At 42.5% G+C, this 23013-nt stretch overlaps 1 protein-coding gene across 4 annotated transcripts in view; it reads right to left on the bottom strand.

The window, feature by feature from the left end:
* The window catches only part of Dpp8 (dipeptidyl peptidase 8), a 59091-nt gene that overhangs the window by 4140 nt on the left and 31938 nt on the right, over nt 1-23013 (bottom strand). For 3 of the 4 annotated variants that reach the window (XM_006979340.4, XM_015998028.3, XM_015998027.3), the window contains exons 13-20: nt 19925-20004; nt 16143-16295; nt 15754-15889; nt 13051-13196; nt 8631-8777; nt 7313-7465; nt 4948-5090; nt 4205-4316 (exon numbers count right to left, since the gene is read on the bottom strand). In XM_006979340.4, coding sequence (XP_006979402.1) covers nt 4205-4316; nt 4948-5090; nt 7313-7465; nt 8631-8777; nt 13051-13196; nt 15754-15889; nt 16143-16295; nt 19925-20004 — 1070 coding nt within the window. Of the gene's footprint in view, nt 1-4204; nt 4317-4947; nt 5091-7312; nt 7466-8074; nt 8261-8630; nt 8778-13050; nt 13197-15753; nt 15890-16142; nt 16296-19924; nt 20005-23013 lie in introns of those variants that run through there. The other variant, XM_015998029.3, reaches the window with a different exon arrangement.

Below are 23013 nucleotides of genomic sequence, written 5' to 3'. Positions count from 1 at the left end.
TACCATGTAGCCAAGGATAATCTCAAACTCTGGATCCTCCTGTCTCTAGGGCCCACATGCCAGGACACTTTCCAGAGATTTCTAACTAGATTGCCAATATGGAACATGGTCTCTCTGTGGTATTACATTAATACATATTATCCCAAGGCTCTCCTTCTGAGTCTTTATACACCTACCCAAGAAGGCTTCAGGAGGATTCTTTAGTGGTTCATTGCCTGAGTGTGCCTGAGTCCTTGGAAACCATTTCAAATGCCATACAAGGTCTTAACTATCTTCAACCCAGCATATGGGAGGTGGAGGCAGGAGGATCGTGAAATTAGGGTCTGCCTGGCACTACATAATGAAACCTCATTTGTCTCAAAAAACAAAACAAACAACACAAATAACTATGTTAAAAAGATCTGCAGACACCACTGGCCTTGATGTGCTCATTCACTGATTTACTGCGCTGCTCTACCAACACAAAATTAATGAATTCAAGTGGTGGTGTCCTAGCAGGGCGTGGGTGAGGCATTATATTATCCTGGGAGCTATAGTAATCTCTATCACACAGATGTAGTTAAAAAGAAACATGCCATTTTCATTTAAGTGGTAGTAAAAAAATCAGAATTTTATAAACTAGAACCCTGGGGTAGACATCTTTTTAATCCTTAAACTACATGTTATTTATTTATTTATTTTTCCGATTTTTCGAGACAGGGTTTCTCTGTGTAGTTTTGGTGCCCGTCCTGGATCTCTCTCTGTAGACAAGGCTGGCCTCAAACTCACAGAGATCTGCCTGACACTGCCTCCCAAGTGCTGGGATTAAAGGCGTGTGCCTCCACTACCCGGCACTACATGTTTTAACCAGCAGCTCACTCTACCTCAGTTGCATACTATTAAAGCATGGGACTATAAAAATATGGACATGGGGCTTGTGCCTTTAATCCTAGCACTTGGAAGGCAGAAGCTGGTGGATCTCATTGAGTTCAAAGCCAACTGAGTCTACATAATGAGTTCCAGGTCAGCCAGGGATACAGGGTGAGACCATATCTCAAAAAAACCCAACCAACTAAATAACCAACTCCCCACAAAAATAATGAAAACAAAAATATGATACAAAAAAGAGTCAACATCTGAGAGATGCTAACATGGTATTTCCAGGTATTAATTTAAGGGTAAAAAGATCCATATGATATACAAGGTCAAGAGCCAATGGATTAATTTATATATTTCAGATTTATTTTATGTGTATGAATGTTTTGTCTGGGTGCATGTATGTGCACCATGTGTATGCCTGGTGCTTGAGATCAGAGGGCAGCATAAGACCACCTACCTAGAGCCGTGGTTCTCAACCTTCCTCAGGCTGTGACCCTTTGATACAGTTCCTCATGGTGTGGTGACCCCCAGTCATAAGATTATTTTCGTTATTACATCCATAAGTATAATTTTGCTACTGTTATGAATTGTAATATAAATATCTGATATAGAGGATATCTGATATTTGAGCCCCAAAGGGGTCATGATGCACATGTTGAGAACTGTTACCCTAGAACTAGAGTTACAGATGGTGGTAAGCCAACGTGCAGATGCTGAGAATAGCACCCAGGTCCTCTGGAAGAGCAACGAATGCTCTAAACCCTGAGCCACGTCTTTTTTTTTTTAATTTAATTTATTTTTATTTATTTGTTTATTTTATGTATCTGAGTGATCTCTTTTCATGCACATCAGAAAAGGGAATCAAATCCCATTACAGATGGTTGTGAACCGCCATGTGGATGCTGGGAATTGAACTCAGGACCTCTGGAAGAGCAGCCAGTGCTCTTAACCTCTGAGACATCTCTCCAGTGCTTCCTGAGCCATATCTTTAGCCCAAAGTGCAATATATTTTAATGTGACAGAGCATGAAAATTTTATAAACATGGCTTTAGCTTTCCACAAAAGCTAGCTTGAGGGCTAACTCATTTCTCTCATTTCTTTTTTTTTTTTTTTTTTTTTTTTTTTTTTTTTTTTGTGAGACAGGGTTTCTCTGTGTAGCCCTGGCTGTCCTGGAACTCACTCTGTAGACTGGGCTGGCCTTGAACTTACAGAGATCCACCTGCCTCTGCCTCCCAAGTGCTGGGATTAAAGGCATGCATCACCACCTGGTCTCTCCCACTTCTTAACACATACTTAGTGAGACCAAATTTTTCTTCATATACTTAAATTTAAAATCTGTGTGTGTGTGTGTGTGTGTGTGTGTGTGTGTGTGTGTGTGTGTACCATGTGTATGGAGCCCTATGGAGGCCAGAAGAGGGCGTCAGATCCCTTGCAGCTGGAGTTATAGGCACTTGTGAGCTGTCACATACGGATTCTAGGAAGTGAACTAAGGTCTTTCCTTTTCAAGAGCAGCGAGTGCTCCTAACCACTGGGCCATCTGTCCAGTCTCTTTTTCATACACTTTAGTCAAACAACATAACACATCAGACTGAATGAAGAAATGTATCTCCTTCAAGGGAGTATTAACAAAAATAAAATAGCAGCATTTTTCTCAGTAAGTTGTTTTGGAATTATTTTTCCCTTAAGATAAATGTGATTTGTGTTAACATACAGTAATTTACTATTGTTCCTTTAAAATAAATATTTCTCTCAGTTTTAATTCTCTATGAGGTTTTTTTTTTTTTTTTTTTTTTTTGAGTACGGTCTTACTACGCATCGGCCTCTTTCTGGAACTGCTATGTAGCCAGGTGAACTACCAGCTCCTGATTCTCCTGCTTTAGCCTGCATGTGCTACCATGTCCACCCCCACCACACACATAACCTACATAAACAAGGCTTTGTGGTATGTAAAGGACTTTGGAGATCAAAAGACTTGAAAACTGCTACTATAGACAAATATCTCACAGTTTAATTGGACAGAAATGTCAACTGAAACATCAAAGGAAAAGGAAAGGTTATACTTTCTCATGAACATATAATCTTTTTTTTTTTGTTTTGTTTTGTTTTGTTTTGTTTTTTGTTTTGTTTTGTTTTGTTTTCGAGACAGGGTTTCTCTGTGTAGCTTTGCGCCTTTCCTGGAGCTCACTTGGTAGCCCACAGGCTGGCCTCGAACTCACAGAGATCCGCCTGCCTCTGCCTCCCAAGTGCTGGGATTAAAGGTGTGCGCCACCACACCCGGCTCATGAACATATAATCTTAAGGAACAAGAAGGACCAAGAGCCGCACACGCACACACACATTTGCTCTGGGGGGAATGCATTTCATGTAGCCTAGCCTCTAATTTGCTATGTAGCATTGAGCTCCTGATCCTCTTGCCTCTGCCTCCCAAGTGCTGGGACTAATGGTGTGCGCCACCACCACCCGGCCTCTCAAAAATCTTTGTTTATTGATTTCGCACAAGGAAGCTATGAAGAAGCTTATTTATTAAATATTATTTATTAATATTTATTCACATGACAATATAAAAGAACAGTAAATGATCTCATAATCAGGTCTTAAAAAATATTTATTTATCTTTTATGTGCATGTGCGTGTGTATGTGTGTATGTGTGTATGTATATGCACCATTTGCATGCAAGAGTTCACGGAGACCAGTAGAGGGTGTTGGGTCTCCTGGAGCTGCAGTTATCGAGTTATAGACAGTTGCTAGTTGCCAATGTAAGTATCACCCACCTCTCCAGCTCCACAATCAAGTCTTTGAACGCCCCCCCCCTTTTTTTTTCAGAGCGTTTAATTTATTTATTTAGGTTTTTCATGACAGAGTTTCTCTTTGAACAGTCTTGGCCTTGAACTCACAGAGATCCACCTGCCTCTGCCTCCTGAGTGTTGGGATTAGTTTTATTATTATTTTTATTTCTTTTCTTTCTTTGGTTTTTCGAGACAGGGTTTCCTTGTGTCTGAACCCCTCTTAAAACAAGGAGATCATGTAGTATTTCCTCACCCATTAAGAGGGAGAACAGAAGCAAAGGAAGACAGTAAGTAGGTCTCAGCAGCCATTTCCAAGCCTACAGGCTGAACAAACATAGAAACATAAGCCATGTGATTGGACAGGCCAGTGTTTCAGTCAGCCTTCAGTAGAATCTTAATTTTTATCAACTAAAGATTGGTAACTATACCTATTACTTTAGTGTTCTTGGGCAGAGTTTAGACACAGCTGAAAACAGACTCAGTCCTCATTTTGTTAGGTTTCAGAGTAATTTTTCACTATCTGCCACCACACTGAATTTGAAAATGTGGAACAACTCACCTGTAAGTCATATGGCTTTCCAGCCCTCACTAAAAAACTCAGCAATATACTGGTGTGTGCAAAATGAACGTTCTCATCCAAGAACCCGTGTAAGAGTAGTAAGCGATTTGGTCTGGAGGAATACAAATATTAAAAGATCAGGCAAGACAGAAGAAGAGCATTAGGGCTGACCACTTGGTTCCTTTAAACTAACCACAGTTAACGTTACTGTACTGTTAGGATGAGGACTCATTTTTTTCAATATTAAATCTGTAATACAGTTTAACCAGATGCCACATGTACTGAAGAATGAACAGAAAAGCATGTTCAGCTCCTTACTGCATGTTCCTAGAACACGTTTGTGAAAACACTGTCGCTGACAGACTTCCTTCCACTTTCACACGATTATGGACTTAATTTCTTTCAGTGTAAGCAACCACTTCAAATATTATTTATAAAGATAAATAAATAATCACAAATACATATTAAAAACCTAATCCTAATCCCAATCAGTATCTAAACTTTAATTTGCCTCCGAGTGACACCCTTCTGCTCTAGCGGTTTAGCAGCTAATGGTGGAACACTACGTGTCTACGCAATGGTTTGCGCTCAATCCCCAGTACTGAGGAAGCAGAAAAAGGAACTTTTTAGTATTTATAAAACATTAGCTTTAGTTTTAATTTTCAGTAGTTTTTATCATCATTCTTAAAGTTTTTAAAACACTATTTAAAATTGAGAGCCTTCATTTTCAGGTATGAACTTACTCTGAGGGGAACTTCTCCGCTTGCATGGCCACAGATCCTAAGTAATAGCCCTGTTCATTCTGGTCAGGGTGACCCATGTAACGTTCTGTGTATCCTGTATCATAGAAGATCCACAGAGTGACTGGGGCCCCAGCAATAGCAACCTGCATATGACAATATGGACAGTCAGCTGTGTCCCAGAAAAGAGTGCAAGCAGAGAGAACGTGCAACGGCAAACGGATAAGCTAAAATTATCCTTGCAAGGTTTCAGTCCCTGCTACTGGGCACACATCTCAGGACATGCGGAAACCTGAAATCAGGTGCCAAGGTCATAAATCTGATACCCTGTGAGTCAATCAGCTTCATGTCTCACAGCACAACCAGCATCAACCTCTAAACCTGGGACAGCTGAAATACAAACTGTGAGTCTCTTTTATTCAAAGCAGATCTGAAGGAGTCTGTGAACACCCCCCCACCCCCCCACCCCCGCCACTGGGAAACAGGTGTGACAACTGCCAACTTCATATAAAAGCACCCACTGTTCACACTTGTAGCTTTCTTTTTTCTTTCTTTTTCTTTCGCAATACAGAATTTAAAACAACAATTGGACTATACTTAAGTAAAACTTGCCACATTTAAGGCTCCCATGTAGTTTTATATTCAGATATTCTAATTAACTTTTTTTGTTTTAAAGATAGTGTTTTCTTATGTAGCCCAGGCTGGCCTCAAGCTGGCAATCCTTCTGTTTCTCTGTCCCAGGTCCCAGGACTACAGGTGTGTATGACTATGCTTGACTATTTTGTTCCTAAAGATTACTTCTCATCATAAACAGGGCACAGTGGTGCACGCCTGTAATCCCAGCACTCAGAAGGGAGAGGCAAGAGGGTCAGAAGTTCAAGATCTTCTTCAGCTTGTTTCTAAACAACCCCCCCAAACAAAAGATAAACTTCTCATTGTAAAATAAAATCTTGTTACAGACATAAAAATCACTGCTCTTTAGCAGGGCATGGTGTACACCTTTAGTCCCAGGACTGGGGAGGCAGAAGAGGGTGGATCTCTGTGAGTGTGAGGCCAGCCTGGTCTACAGAGTTCCAGGACAGTCAGGGTTGTTACACAGAGAAACCTTGTCTTAAAAAAAAAAAAAAAACCAAAGCAAAAAAAAAAAAAAAAAGTACTGCTGCTCTTTATTCACATCTTTGCTAACTTTTTTTTCCTTGCTTACACTTAGCTGCCTGTGTGTACGGTCACTCATCTGAGGTCAGAGTTTCTTCTTCCGCTGGGTGGGGGCACTGAACTCAGTCCATCAGGGTTGGCGGGTACTTCACCTGCTGAGCCACCTCATGAGACCCTTTCTTCCTTTTCTAACATTAAATAAATGACATTTTCCTTTATCTTGTGTGCACAAGCATGTGTGAATTTGTGTGGGTGCACATGCGCCATGGCATGGCTGTAGAGTCAGAGGACAACTTTTACGAGGTCCTCTCCTTCCACCATTTGAGTCCTGGGATTCAAACTCAGTTTTGGCAGCAGCCTTACCTGCAGAGACATTTCATCTATCCATTCATCCCTATTTTCTTAATGACTATCATCTTTATATATTTTCTTTAGTATAATGTTCTAAGAATTTGAAGAATTATAAGCATGTAAATATTCAGTTCGCTCAGTGAGCTGGGTCTGTAGCTTGGTGGTAGAGCATGTGCTTCAGCATACAAGAGGTCCTAGGTTCAAACTTCATTATTACAAAAAAAAAAAAAAAGAAATTAAAAAAAATCAGTTCAGTCAACGTGATTTCTTTTAAGTGCTGAAGACCCAGCCCAGGCCCTGTACTGGACACAGATCTATTGAGGACTCACATGTTAAGCACTGCAGCTGTTGAGGATACACCAGGGCCTAGGGCAAAGGTGTAGTTCAGTAATTAAACAAGTAACTATAATCCAGGAAGGATATGTGTGGGGTTTTTGGTGTTTTTTTGTTTTGTTTTGTTCTTTTTGGTTTTTCGAGACAGGGTTTCTCTGTGTAGTTTTGGTGCCTGCCCTGGATCTTGCTCTGTAGACCAGGCTGGCCTTGAACTCACAGAGCTCCGCCTGGCTCTGCCTCCTGAGTGAGGTAGATTAAAGGCGTGTGCCACCCCCCCCCACCCCCCACTTATGTGTGTTTTACTAATCATAACTATCCATCTTTGGCATATATAAGCAGTTATAAACTGGTGACCAACCTGACAAGGGTTTTAAGAGCTATGTTAAAGCTAGAGATACAGTTCCCATGTGTAAAACACATAAGCATTCTACATATTGACGATACCTGGTCCGTCAGAAAATCATCTCTATCTTCAATTAACAGAGAATTCTGCCCAATGACAAAAACAAATAGAAGAGTAGCCACATACCCTGAAGATATCCGATCTCTGCATTAATGCCATCAGGGAGAGGTAGCCTCCATAGGACCATCCGTGGATGCCCACACGATCCAAGTCAATGAAGTCATACTGAGACGCCAGGTACTGGAGGCCCTCCACTTGGTCATCAATTTCTATTTGACCCTGTCAAAAATGGGGGCATAGCTCACTGGTTCTGACCAATACTAGTCTTAGAGACTTCTTTTAAAGCTGCTTCATGTTTTCACTAAGAATTCCTGGAAGGTTTCTTTTTTCAGATTAGAGTTGGTTAACAACTGATATTCTATTTTCCCTCAAGAAATTAAAAAAGAAAAACAAAACGATTTAGAGGCTAAGGGCCTGCTGCTTCTGCCGCTACCTTGTCGGGAGTTTAGTTTCGTTCGACACGGTCTTCAAGTCCTTTCCTGTCAGTGCCCATGCTGTCCCTGGCTGCAGGGTGTCTCCATGTGTTCTGTCGTCTGCTAAGAGGCCAGCAACTTCCTTGTAACAAGCCTTCCTCTATCCAAAGATAAAAATCCAGCCCCTCTAAGAGATCGATTAATTTTACCTCTCCTTTTAGCACATAGTGCAGTAAAGCAAAGGGCATTCATTACCCCTGAGGCCCAAACTTCTTTCTCCCAGCATGACACTTCTAGAAAGCTTTGGATGTCCTAACTCCTACCAGTACCACCCGAGGTATCACTGGGCCTGCCAGTGCACACAGTCTCACTTCACTGAGCCAAACCAAAAAATAAAGCAACAAAAAAAACTTACATGAGAATACAACATAAGGTCAAAGAACTGGCTGTGGGAGACCATCCCATGTCTTACTCAGCATGTCCAACACACTGGCAGCCACAGGGACTGCCTTATTGTGCAAAAGGAACATCGGACTGTCATCATTTCCCAAAGCAGCAGAAAGGACCTGGGGCATCTCTAAAAGGTAGCAATTAAAGCTTCCTGCAGAGAGAAAGAGGCTTGTCACAAGGAAGGAACTACCCAGTCGGTTTCCCTCTTCACAGAGGACAGAACCAATCTTAGTGATTCCTCAGTAGCATGTGGGACTCTGGCAACTAAACGAGGCTGCCTTGGGGCTGAGGAGAGAGTACTAACTGGAAAGGGCACACTTCTGCAGAAGTGGCTGTACCTCAGCTCCTGGGAGGTATGTACAGGTCCACAGGAGCGAGCCTAATATAAACCAAACTACGATTCTTCCCGCTGCTCCGTTCTAACACATTCTCTCTCACTGTCACTCAGAGCCTCCCCCAACTTGAATAAAGTGTAAGAAAATGAAAACGTCCGGAAAAGAGAATGTTCTCTGCTCACCCACCATTTTATATTTAAAGGCGCCTTCAAATTTCAGCCCTCGGTGACAGGATCCCCTGTTGTCTATCACCACAACCACGTATCCCAGGGAAGCCAGGGTGTTCAGGCGGAAATACTTGACTCCTTTAAAGCGATTGTTCACCAGCTGCACCTGGAAAAGAAACACAGCTTCAGCGACATTACATGGCAGCATATAAACCATGAGATGGAAAGACACTGCAAAAGCCAGAAAGCTGAATGTACTTACTACTATTCTGCCTTTAAAAGGTAAGTGTCAAGAGAGACATCTTTACGTTTACTCAAGTCTCTGCGTGTTTACGCTGCCCACGCTTACTGTCTCTCTCAAGCCTTCACAGAAACTCCACACCTGCAGGCTTCATTCTAGCTCAGACACTTCAGATTGCCCCACCGAGAAAGCTGCTGTACCACCACTGCCTGGCCAGATGTAGCATTTTAATGAACACTGTCATCAGCCCAGTTACCTTTTTCCTGTTAGACAAATTAGTGTGAAAGTATCATAATTTTTAAATTACTTTATCACCCTAGAGACTACACTTCAAAGTGACCATCTTGGTAGTTGTGGTGATATATTGTGTACCCTAATAAAATTTGCCTGAAGATCAGAGAACAGAACAAGCCACTAGATTAAACAAAGACCTTTAATCCTAGCACTCGGGAGGCAGAGATCCATCTGGATCTCTGTGAGTTCAAAGTCACCCTGGACTACAGGAGACTGATTTAGTCTAGGAGAGAAACAGAGCCAGGTAGTGGTGGCACACACCTTTAATCCCAGCACTTGGGAAGCACACACACCTTTTTAATGGCTGGGCGGAGAAAGGTATATAAGGCGTGAAGAGACAGGAACTGAAGCCTTTTCAGCTGAGGAGGCTCATTCGGCTAGAGGCCTATCAGCTGAGGCTTTTTCAGGCTGAGAAGTCCTAGAGGTAAGAGGTGGCTTGTTCCTTTGTCTCTCTGATCTTTTAGCATTTACACCAGTATCTGGTACCAGGATTTTTTATTAAATGGCCATTTAACATTTGAGCTATAGGAGCTTTATTAGAAATGGAGTTGTATCTAGTGAAAAGATGTTTCAGTCGGCTCAGGGCACTCATGAAACGGTGGTCCCATGGGCTCATGATGGAGCCAAGAGCCTCCTGTCATCTAAGGACTGCATGGCCAGGGACACAGCGCATTACTCTTGTGTTTGGGGTAATATTAGTGTAAACAAGCTACTGCCCTGCAATGTTACGAAAGAGAGCACATGTAATTATGCACCAAACAATGGCTGCTAAGAGATGACTAGGTCACTGGAGTATGTGTTTGTGTATGTGAGTATTTGGCCAATGCAGGGACTGAATCTAGGGCCCTGCACATGGTAAGCAATCACCACTGAGCTACACACCCTTAGGTCCCCTTTTACTTTTATTTTTAAGAGAGAGTATAACTAAGTTGCCATGGCTGGATTTTGAACTTTCAATCTTCATGACTCTGCCTCCATCTCCCTCAAAGCTGGCATTACAGGTATGAACTACCAGGCCCAGTTTATACTATATTTTAATCATTATTTGAAGTGTCCTCCTGCAAACGATAATGAAGAGTTTAGGGCCAGGTGGTGGTGGTGCATACCTTTAATCCAAGCACTTGGGAAGCAGAGGCAGGTGAATCTCTGTGAGTTCAAAGCCAGCCTGGTTTACAGAGCAAGTTCCAGGACAGCCAGGGTGACACAAAGAAACCCTGTCTTGAAAAACAGAACAAAACAAACAAATAAACAAAGATTTTAGGGTTATTTGTGTAGCTCAGTCATGGAATGAATAATTAGTATGCAGGGTCCTGGGCTCAGTGCCCAGGGTCATACACAAAACAAGATTCACATATAAAACAATGTAGTTCCACTGCAGCAGCAGTCCCACCAATGTTCCAGCTAGGTCTGTGTAAGCATGTATCTATGATGCCTACACAACGATGAAACAGCCTAGTGACATTTCCCAGAAAGTTTCTGGGCTATAGAGCAACATGAGAGTGTAGTCAACAGTGCTGAACACTAAGATAGATATTGAAAAGAGGTTCTGATAAAAATGAGAGGGAGCCACGCATGGTGGCGCACGCCTTTAATCCCAGCACTTGGGAAGCAGAGGCAGGCAAAGTCTCTGAGTTTGAGGCCAGCCTGGTCTATAAATCGAGTTCCAGGCTGGCCAGAACCACACATTGAGACCCTATGTCAAAAAAAGAAAAAAAAAAGGGGGGGGGGGCTGGAGAAATGGCTAAGTGGGTAAAAAATGTGCTGTGCAAGACTGGTTTGATTTCTGGAACCCATTACAGGTAAGGGAAAACTGCACCAAGTTGTTCTCTGACCTCCACATGCACCGCGGCAACCCCTATATATCATGCATGCACACATAAATACAAAATAATGAGAGAGGGGTGGGGAGGCCAGGTGCATTGAGGTCTGTAGTCTCAGCTACTGGAGAGACTGAGGCAAGAAGACTACTTGAGCCAAGGAGTTCTAGCCAGCCTGGGTAATAAAGCAAGATCTTCTCTCACAAACAAACACAAAGTGTATCTCACAAACATACACAGTTATTACATGAATTTAGAGACAAACTCGTTACTGAAGCAGCTGTGCCATTTCCTTGCCCATCATACTACATGGGGCTCCGCTCTCACCAGGGCATCGAGCTGGAGCTCCCTGGTACCTGTGTATTCCCTCCTACACACAGTTGTTGCCACGTATCTGCTGTGCAATAATCCTTCTGCACACTGTGAACATGTCTTACTCTCACTGGTTAATAAAAAGCTGACAGGCCGGTAGCTGGGCAGGAAGTTAGGCGAGAAAGCCACCCTGAGAATGATGGGAAGGGGAAGGGCGGAGACGGGAGATGCTATCCAGCCGCGGAGGAAGCAAGACAGAGAAAAGGAGAGGTAACAAGCCACAGGTGGCAAAGCATGGAGAAGAAATATGGGTTAATTTAAATGTAAGAGCTAGCTAGTAATAAGCCTGAGCCATTGCCAAACAATTATAATTAATATAAGCCTCTGAGTGATTATTTGAAAGTGGTTGGGGGATGGGGCTGAACTGAGGAAAGTCTATTTATATGTTCTGTATTCTGTGAACTGTCCATTCAGTAATTAGCACACATAAGCAGCACTAACTGGACTTGGAGTTATTAATAACAATAGAAAAGAGGACATGAAGTCGTGAAGGAGACAGGGCAGGAGTACTAGCACAGACAGAAAGAAGTGGTTAGCAGTAGCTGGACACGCACAAAATGCATCGCATTTTGTTAAAAAACCCTGTTTTTTAAGACAGGGTTTCTCTGTGTAGGCCTGGCTCTCTTGGAACTCACTTTGTAGACCAGGCTGGCCTTGAACTCAGAGATCTGCCAGCCTCTGTCTCCTGAGTGCTGGGATTAAAGATGTATACCACCATTGCCTGGCTCTATGTGTGAGGATTTTATTTTTGTTTTTCCCCCAAGACAGGGTTTCTCTGTGTAGCTTTAGAGCCTGTCCTGGAACTCACTCTGTAGACCAGGCTGGCCTCAAACTCACAGAGATCCACCTGCCCCTGCCTCCTGAGTGCTGGGATTAAGAGTGTGTGCCACCACCACCACCACCGGCTTTTTGTTGTTGTATTTATGGGCTTTTTTCTTTTTCTTTCTTTCTTTCTTTTTTTTTTGTTTTTTTTTTTTGTTTTGTTTTGTTTTGTTTTTCGAGACAAAGTTTCTCTGTGTAGTTTTGGTGCCTGTCCTGGATCTCACTCTGTAGACCAGGCTGGCCTCAGACTCACAGAGATGCGCCTGGTTAAAAGTTTTAATTTTTATGAAATCTGATTTGCTAGTTTTTTGATTAAATGCTGGCAAGAGCTGAGCATGGTTAGTGGTGTGAGGGAGCAAGGGAGGGAGCAGGCCCCCCTGCCCTGTGTGTGCTCTCTGTGCCTAACGTCACTGCAACAGCTGCCACACTGGCTTCCTGCTCCTCCTCTTACCTTCAGGCACAAACAGTGCTCTTTCCAAAATGTAAATGAGGTCTGACTGCTGCCTGGCTCCTCCCCACTTCTATCATTATCCTTCACCAAAAAATTAAAAGCTGCCCCTACTTTGGCACTGGGGTTGAACCTAACCATGCCAGGCCAGTGTTCTACCACTGAGCTGGGCCCTAGGCTAAGATGGTCTCTGTGGCCTTTCTGACCTTAGATTATGTGGGCCTTGGGTGATCAGAGTCTGCCACTCCCCTCCCACTGTAAGCTAAGCCCCATCCTGTACCAACAGTATCAAGGAGTTCTTACACTCCCTTCTGAACGCTGCAGGCATCAGGCATGCACATGATGCACAGATCGATATGCAGACATAAATACTCATACACATAAAGTAGAAATCACCTAAAACATATATGTATGTATGTGTATTTACATGAATTTATATACTCACCTGGGGACCACCATATATGAAGAGCACAGTGGGGTATTTCTTTCCAGGTTGTAGGTCATGAGGCTTATACAACATCCCATACAGTGTAAATCCAGTGGTACTTTCAAAAGAAAAAATTTCTGGAGGGGTATAGTCAGGAAGAGGACCTGTGGGTAGCAACAGAGCCTGTAAAGGAGTTCTCAGAGGCACCCTGCAATCTGAACTCAGAGAAGAAAGCATCAAAACTCAGCTCTCCTCCCCAGCAACTACTACCCCTCTCTCAGGTTATCAGTTTGTAATAAACGAACATTTTAAAATAAAACAAAAGAATATCAAACTGTCTTTTTCAGATTCAGACACACTGAATTTTGAGTAACCTTTGGCACCTAGGAGGTGTTTACATGCAGAACTAAACAAGTATCTAGTGCTAAGTTCAGTCTTCACTTACTGGTGTCAAGGCACACACCTGATCAGCAACAGGCACTCATTTCCGTGAGTTGCAGGTAGAGAAAGAGAATTGTATCTAACTTAGTCAGTGCAGCCTACTCACAGCAGGGGCTCAACACACACTTGTTGCTTTTTTTTTTTTTTTTCCCAGAACTGAGGACCGAACCCAGGGCCTTGAACCCAGGGCCTTGTGCTTGCTAGGCAAGCGCTCTACCACTGAGCTAAATCCCCAGCCCCCACACACTTGTTTCTGATCAAGCCAACCAGAACCTAGAAACAAGAAAGTGATCTCCAGACTCTGGCTCCCCAAAGCTCTATCAAACGGCCCTCAGTGCTGTGCACAGTGCTGTTTCCATCAAGCAGAGATTATTACCATATGACCGGCCCACTGCGCTCCTCAACTTTAAAATATGCACAAACACTTGGGCCTTTACTAGTTTAAGTTTTTTTTAAAAAAATTACTTTTTTTGTTTGTTTGTTTTGTTTTGTTTTTAGACAGGGTCTTGCTATATAGCCCTGGCTGTCCAGGAACTCCATTTGTGGATCAGGTTGGCCTTGAACTCAAAGAGATCCGCCTGCCTCAGTCTCCTGAGAGCTAAGATTAAGATTATTTGTGTGTGTTGCACATGATGTGTGTGTGGTGCAGATGCGTGTTCAGGTTCCTATGCCTGTGCACTTAGGTGAAATCCAAAGAAAGACATCAGGTGTCCTCCTTCATCCATTTCTACCTTATGGCCTGGAAACACTCCCTGCATCAGAAGGTTGCACTTCTGTGAGGCTGATGGGCTAGCAAGCTCCTGGGATCCACCTAGGTCCTCTCCAGTGCTGAGCTGCAGGCACAGCTACACCTGGAGTTTATGGCGCTGATGATCTGAAGAGGACTTCATGGTGGACAGCAAGCACTCCTACCCACTAAGCCGTCTCCCCAACCCCACACTGATGCTTTGATCTCTTAGTCAAGAGCCATGAATGAAAATAAATTTGAAGATAAAGTGAGTTAAAGACATATAAAAAGGTCTATTCCTGACATGTAAGAAATTGCAGGGCTGGAAAGGTGGTTCACTAGGTAAAAGCACTTGCTGCTCTTCCAGAGGACCCGAGGTCAGTTCCCAGCACCCACACCAGGCACCACAACTGCCTGGAACTCCAGCTCCAAGAGAGCCAAAGCCCTCTTCTAGCTTCTATGGCACACTTGTGACACACACACACACACACACACACACACACACACACACACACATAAAAATTTAAAAAGATGGTGATAGGTGATTTCGTCAGTTGTGAAAATGAACCTCTGGGCATGTCTGTGAGGGGTTTTTCAGATTCAGTTAATTTAGGAAGATCCACTCTAAATGAGGATGGTATTTTTTAGGCTGGAGTCCCTAACAGAATAAAAAGGGAAAAGCGAGTTGAATGTGACAGTCACCTTAAGCTCCTGCCACCATGCCTTCGTTTTAGACTGTGAGTTAAAATCAACCTTTCCACAGCTGCTATTCTCAGGTAGTCAGCCATAGCGATGTATAAAGTAACTAACACAGAAAGGAGGGCAGTGGTGGCACATGCCTTTAATCCCAGCACTTGGGAGGCAGAGGCAGGCAGATCTCTGTGAGTTCAAGGCCAGCCTAGGCTACAGAGTGAGTTTCAGGAAAGGCGCAATGTTGCACAGAGTAAACCCCGTCTTGAAAAACCAAAAACCCAAAACCAAAAAAAAAAAAAAAAAAAAAAGGTGTGAAAAGTACAGAAAGTAAGGTTTGAAAAGTAGGTCACATGACAGCTCATGCCTGAAATACTAGCACCTAGAGGCCAAGGCAGGAGGATTGTTGAGTTCAAGGCTAGTCTGGTTCACAGTAAAGTCAAGCCTGGGCTACAGAATGAGAGCCTGTCTTTCTCCAGCAGTGTTCTTTGCTCTCACAGGGAGCAAGAGCTGGCTACTATTAAGATGGCTCCTGCAAAGACTCTGAAACTTACAGAAAGCAGCCAACTAGTCATTCTCTAAAGGGTCAATGTCGATGCTCAAAGGGCCTTCCTAAGTTTAGAATACATTATCTTAATCTGCTTTTCCAAAAGGTTTCTAGACATGCTCCTGCTTGGAGGAAAAGAAACCCAGCTCATTCAGCAGTTTACAGACTAGGAAGTGAGGTCTACCTGAAGCCCAGCCGCTCAGGGACAGGGAGGGCTGAGCAATGGGAAGACAGCCCAAGAGACATGGACAGGACATCAGCACAGTGCACTCTGGCACCAATCTTAGTTAAGCCTAGGTTCAGGGGAAAGGAGTACCTGCTGAATCCAAAATGGTGGCCCAAAATTCCTTTGTTTTCCGAACTGGGTCATCTTCAGGACTTGAGAGTTTGTAGAGGGACACGCAGTGTGGATTCTTCTGGTTGCTATACTTACTTATAAAGAAGTCACAATGCTAGAGAAAAGAGAGACAACAACAGCTTTCCACAGGAAGGCCAAGGAAAGCCACCCACGCTCATACACACCAACGCTGGGGCAAGAAGACAGCGGGAGTTTGACAGCTGATGCAAACACACAGTGCTCTGCCTGGACAAGGCTTCTGCTGGCCAGTGTCACCAATTTTCCCGTTACTCAAAGGGAATGTATGTGAACACTTGATGTGAACACGGGGCTCTTCTATGACAGGACCCCCCACGGGGACACAGTACCTGGCTGAGGCGGCAGGAGTGGGAGTAGCCTCGGTCAGTCAGCCTCACCACTTCACCAGGGTTTGCATAACTGGTCACATACAGGTGATGCTCCAAAGGAGAGTCTCTGGTGCCTTCAAAGTACACCAGCTTTCTGACCTCATCAACCCAGATCTGCAAAAGTCAGAGCACAAATCAGTACCTGCATAATGCTTACGAGGCTAGCAAGACACAGACAGCCCCCATTTCATACAGAATCACCCTACTCCTCTGACTTGGGCTTCTTTTGTCTTTACTGTCTTTACTTTGCTACCGATAGTAATGTGACTTGGTTTGGCTTATGGCTGAAAATAGATCTTGTCCAGAAGATAAAAGGCTGAATTATACACGATTGGGAAAATGTCCTGACCAGACTGCATTGTGTACTTCTCTTATAATAAGAGAATTGTTTCCTTCTAGTAAGAATTCCTCAGAGGGAAATACCTACATCGTACCTCATTTGCCCACTGGAAAGAGATTAACTTTATTTCTCTCCATAGCCAGTGCAGTGGTAGCTTAGTTCTTTTTTAGACCTTTCATACAAATTTGCAAAAGTGTTTTATCTATCAGGTTGAGAAAAAACTGGAATCAACCAGCTTCAGCAACAGTGCAGTTTATAAATAAGCAAGGGTAAGATTTATTTTAAGCATTGACATTGGATACAATACAGTGTCCCCAGCCCTAGATAAGATCTTTTAAGTTACTATCTAGAACTGAATTCACTCAATATTCTTGCCAAATTACAGTAATCTAAATAAACAGTTTTCTTTCATTGTTACTTTAAAATATTATACAAGAAACGGTTTTCTTTTATTGTTACTTTAAAATATTATACAAGCCTACTGAAAATGTATTAGAATTCAAAATGTTTTATAGAGATAAAAGATAGATTGTAAAAGTATTATAAATTTCTCTCTCTCTCTCTCTCTCTCTCTCTCTCTCTCTCTCTCTCTCTCTCTCTCTCTCACACACACACACACACACACACACACACACACACCTTTCATTATTAACTTTTTAAAGTAGATTCATCCATTCCTAAATGAAAACAAACATTCAAGAATCCCCACAGGCATGTGTTATCTCTTCAGTCAAGCTGGTTTTACCACAGAAGGAGCAGGGACTCAGGCCTTTCTACACTGTCTTCACCCCCATTGGTAAGGCTTTTTTCTTTGTTTAATGTAAGAACTTATATTCAATAGGATTACACTTTCCAGGGATGCTGAACAGATTGTTGGTTCCTACCACCAGTTTCTGAGGAGGACTGGGTAGAATGGAACCTGAATTTCTAGCATGGTCCCAAGTGATTTGCATGTTCCATCCTTGGTCTGGGACCACACTCTGAGTATCACCCTCAAAACTAAGAGTTATATGAGCTTGAGCCTGAAAGCTTTACTCTGTTGTTGCTGTAGAAGTCTGAGTGGAACAGAGTGACTTGTAAAAGCCAAGGAGAAAAAGGCAATATAAAGATAAAAAGCAAAGCAAAAATGCAGAAAATAGAGGAAGAATTTGAGAGGAACAAACACATCACAAAAATTAGCATGACTCGAAAAACTCATGCCCACGGGGGTGAACAGGAGAGTCATTTAGGTTGCCCAAGTAAGGGTATGTCTGCTCATGCCATTTTGGGGTTTATGTCAGTATCATATGGTACTGACATATGACCTGGTAGCTCTTAACTCCAACCACTACAATTACAAAAAATTTGTTTTGTTTTGTGTCTATGTCTGCCTGCATGTGTGCATGCATGTGTGCCACAGCATGCATGTGGCAAACAGAGGAACACATGAGGAGTCACATCTCTCCTTCTACTGTGTGGGTTCTAGGAATGCAACTCTGGCTGCGGGACTTGGCAGTAAGTGACTTTACCTGCTGAGACATCTCGATGGCTCAGGAAACAACCTGAGCATGATTTTTGTTATTAGAACCTACCATTCCACCATGAGATTTCTTCCCTCAGGTACCAGCAGTAGCATCTACAGAGGTGAAACAGACAGTAACCAGATGGCTATATGAGGCCCTAGTGAACTCAGACTTAAAAGGTTGCCTACAGTAAGACTTCATTTTAATGTGTAATTTTAGAGATTCTAGTCTGCAGTCATTTGGGCCTGTGCTGAGGGAGCACATCATGGTGGGAGTGTCTTACCAACACTAGTCTAAGGATTTTATAAACAAAAAAGTGTGGGACCAGAATCTGTGTGTGTGTGTGTGTGTGTGTGTGTGTGTTCATGTGCATGCTCACATATGTTCAGGTGTGTGTTCACAAGTGCAAGCATGCATGCTCACTGTGTGTGTACATTCAGTTGGAGGTGGGTGTTAGGCAGGCTTGGAGAGCCCATCTGAGGCCTGGGCTTGCACAGCAATCACTTCACCAAACTGAGCCAGCTCCTCAGCTCCTTGATCTTTCTTTCATTGCCTGAACCACCGCAGAGGCCATCATGATTCTAAAGATGTCAGGACAGGTACTACTCCTCTAAGTTTGATGAAAGCACACTCAGGCCACCACTAAATCCTGTGGCGCCTACCTGGAACTCACTTTGTAGACCAGGCTGGCCTCGATCTCACAGAGATCTGCCTGGCTCTGCCTCCCGAGTGCTGGGATTAAAGGCGTGTACCATCACCACCCGGCTGAGGCCTGCCTGCTTTACAGAGTGAAGCTCAAGGCCAACCTGGGCAACACAGCAACAAAGACCCAGTCACAAAATAAAAATTCAAAAGTAGCTGCGATGTGGCTTAACACTAGGGCACTCGCCCAGCACTTCAGGCTGAGGTCAATCCATAGCATTGACCAAAACCTCAGAGTCAAAGGCTTTCATTGAATTGTTACAGAAAGCCACAAGCTCGGAGCAACTCTTCCCCATTAACTGATGCTCAAAATGTTTAAATATGTGAGATAAAATAAAAACAGGTAAACGAAAGAAATTTCTACCTCAAGAATGCTAAATATAATTTCTAATGTAAAAACATGAACAGTCTATCATGCCTAAAAAATAATTTTCAGGTTATATGCTAACTCACAACTTTTAAAAGCCCTAAATATACAAATTATTTCCTTACTAAACGGCAATAATATATTTGAAAATGGTGATCTTGGGGTGGAATGATGGCTCAGTGGTTAAGGGCATTGGTTACTCTTCCATAAGACTTTGGTTTCAATTCTTAGCAGTCACACGGGCTCACAACCATCTATAACTCCAGTTCTAGGGGATCTGACACCCTCTTCTACTTTCCCTGGGCACTAGGCATGCATGTGGTGCACAGACATGCATGCAGGCAAAACACCCATACACACACACACACACACACACACACACACACACACACACACACACTAAAATCATTGAAAATGGCAGTCTTTAGTAACTGGAATGTATCTTATCCTACAGCCATAAAATAGATGAGCTTTATAATTTAAAATAAGATTTTCTAAAAATTTATTTTAATTTTTTAAAGACAGGGTATTAAGATATAGCTCTGGTTGGTCTAAAACTTGTTAGGTAGACCAGGCTGGCCTCAACCTCACAGAGATCCACCTCTCTTGCCTCCCAAGTGCTGGAAGTAAAGGTATTTATCACCACACCCTGATTAAAGTAAGATTCTTCCTTTGTAAGAATTTGTATTCTTCTAGGCCCTAACAATATTGTAAAACACTGGAGTCCTACATACTTATATACATACATATATTGTATTATTCATTTTTTTTCCTGCATTGTGTACACAAAGCAGAGGCTGACCAAACTTATCAATAGAATAAAGAGACATACATTAGATCCATGCCGGCCAAGAACTTCCCATTCACCACTGGTAATTGCTATTTCTTCTTTGATAGGACACTTGAAATCACCTGAAGATGAATACAATCAAAATTCAGTACTTTATTCCAGATAATAAGCAAATGAAACAATGTAGAAAGTTTTCTAAACCTTTTTTTTTTCCCAAAAAACTGAAATAAAACAAAAACAAAAACATCAATGTTAGGTTTGAGGTGATGAAAATGTTTTGGAACTAGATAAAGACAATGGTTGATAATATTGTATTAAATGGTATTGGGTTATTTTAAATGGTTACTAAAAATTACAGCTAAAATATCCAACTAGGTTTGATGACTCACACCTTTAATCCCAGCACTCAGGAGGCAGAGGCAGGTGGATCTCTGTGAGTTTGAGGCTAGCCTGGGCTACAGAGTGAGTTCCAGGACAGCCAGGACTGTTACATAAAGAAACCCTGTCTTAAAAAAACAAACAAAACAAACGAACAAAGAAGAGTTTCACATTATAGCTCTAAAAGAGAGATAAGGAGAAAGAAAAATAATTACAAAATAAAAAAACAAAAACAAACTGATATGGAGCAATTAAAAAAAGAAAAGGGAAAAAATAGGGCCAAGCAGCATTGGCAAACAGGTGCTGACAGGGACAGCCCCCTTCTGAGGCTGCGTTAATGGAGCAGTAACAGATCTAAATACCTTTTTTTTTTTTTTAAAAGATTTATTTATTAGGTATACAGTGTTCTGCCTGCATTCCAGAAGAGGGCGCCAGATCTCATTACAGATGGTTGTGAGCCACCATGTGGGTGCTGGGAATTGAACTCAGAACCTCTGGAAGAACAGCCAGTGCTCTTAACCTCTGAGCCATCTCTCCAGCCCCTAAATACCTTATTGACTGAAGTATTGTCTTAGTTCCTTGCTCTTATCTATGAGTGAACTTACTCCTGAGCAACAAAGGCACTACTAGTATGGCAGTCTAAAGTTCAGGGCTAAGCTACGCTGAAGCTCACGGAAAGAAATTCTGTTTTGGATATATATGACCTCTTTAAAGAAAATGCATAGTCATGATAGTATTTACTTGATTGGTTTCAAGTTGTATCTCACTGCTCTCCAAATCCCAGTACTAAAAGACCATTCAGAAAAACTGAAGAATCCAAAGGACTTGAATAGGTATTTCTCTCAACAAGATATACAAATGGCCAATATGTACATGGAAATTACTTAATATTCCTCATCATTAGGGAACCTGTGTCAAAACATAATGAGATGCCTCTTCAAGCTGGGCTTGGTGGCACACGTGTGATGTCAGCTACTCAGTCATCTCCTCATCCCATTTCAAAATAAAACCCAAAAATCGCTAGGGATGTAACTCAGTGACAGTCTTAGGTTCAACCTCTAAAACTATATGTATGAGTTCAACAAAGAAAGAACACAAATGGAAGATACCTCTTTACATCTATTAGGGTGGCTATTAAAAAAATAAACGCACAGTTGGGCATAGTGACACACACCTTTAATCCCAGCACTTGGAAGGCAGAGGCAGGCAGGTCTCTGTAAGTGCAAGGCAAGCCTGGTCTACATAGTGATTTCTAGGACAGCCAGATCTGTGAGACCCTGTCTTTAGAAAACCAAGGAAAATAAATAAATTTACAAGAAATCAGAGCAAGAAAACAGAAACTAACAAGTACCATCAAGGATATAAAAAACTAAAACTTGAGCTGGGTGTGGTGGTACATACCTGTAATCTCAGCACATGGGGACTGAGACAGGACTGTGGAAAATTACAAGGAAGCCTGCACTACAGAGAGAAACCCTGTCTTTAAAAAAACAAAAACAAGCCGGACGGTGGTGGGCACGCCTTTAATTCCAGCATTTGGGAGGCAGAGGCAGGCGGTTGAGTTCAAGGCCAACATGGACTACCAAGTGAGTTCCAGGAAAGGTGCAAAGCTACACAGAGAAATCCTGTCTCAAAAAACAAACAAACAAACAAACAAAACAAAAAACAAACCCCAGAAAACCATCCAGGGGCTGGAGAGACGGCTCAGCAGTTAAGAACACTTGTTCTTGCAGAGGAACCAGGTTTGGTTTCCAGAACCTACATGGTGGCTCATAACCCTCTGTAACTCCAGTTCTGGATATCTAAACCCCTCTTCTGACTTCTACAGACACCAGGTAGGCATGTGGTACACAGGCGTACATGCAGGCAAAACATTCATACATATAGAAATAAAATAAATAAACCTATCCCCCAAATACAAATGAATAAACAAACAAAACCAGAAAGAAATGAAAACCCTTGCATATTACTATTAGGAATATAAAAAACTGTAGCCCTTCCTACTGGTTTGCAAAGGATGAAAAATTAAATAGAATACATGAGTCATGCATTGCACTTCTGGTAGCTATATACCTAAAAATCAAGAGAGGAACACACATAGTCACAGTAGTGTCATTCCACCAAAAGAATGGAAGCAACGCAGGTATTCATCAAGAAACACTGTATAGGGGCTGGAGAGATGGCTCAGTGGTTAAGAGAACTGGCTGCTCTTCCAGAGATCATGAGTTCAAGTCCCAGCAACTACATGGAGGCTCATAACCATCTATAGTGAGATTTGATGCCCTCTTCTGGCATAAATGGAATATAGTCTTAGATTTATTTTTATTGAATGTGTATGTGTGAATGCCTGCTTATATGTATCCACATGCATGTCTCATGTCCCTGGAAGAAAGAAAGAACTTCTGGAGCTGGAAGTTAGGGGTGGTTGTGAGCTGTCATGTGGGTGCTGTAAACAGAAATTGGGCTCTCCACAAGAGCAGCAAGTGCTCTTAACCACTGAGCTATCTCTCTAGCACCCATATATAAACAATATTTTGCAAAGTTTTTAAAACCGAGTGTGGTGGTACAAGCTTTCAATCCTACCACTTGGGAGGCAAAGGCAGGCAGATCTCTGTGAATCTAAGGACAGCTTTGTTTGCATAATGAGTTCTAGGTCAGCCAGAGCGATAGTGAGATGTCTCCTCCCCCGCCCCCCCCCCCAAAAAAAAGCCGTCAGCAGTGGCGCACGCCTTTAATCCTAGCACTCGGAAGGC

The sequence above is a fragment of the Peromyscus maniculatus genome, chromosome 7 (genome assembly GCF_049852395.1).
Source record: "Peromyscus maniculatus bairdii isolate BWxNUB_F1_BW_parent chromosome 7, HU_Pman_BW_mat_3.1, whole genome shotgun sequence".
NCBI lineage: Eukaryota > Metazoa > Chordata > Mammalia > Rodentia > Cricetidae > Peromyscus > Peromyscus maniculatus.
The sequence above is the reverse complement of the archived record's forward strand: the minus strand, read 5'-3'. Positions and strand labels throughout refer to the sequence as shown.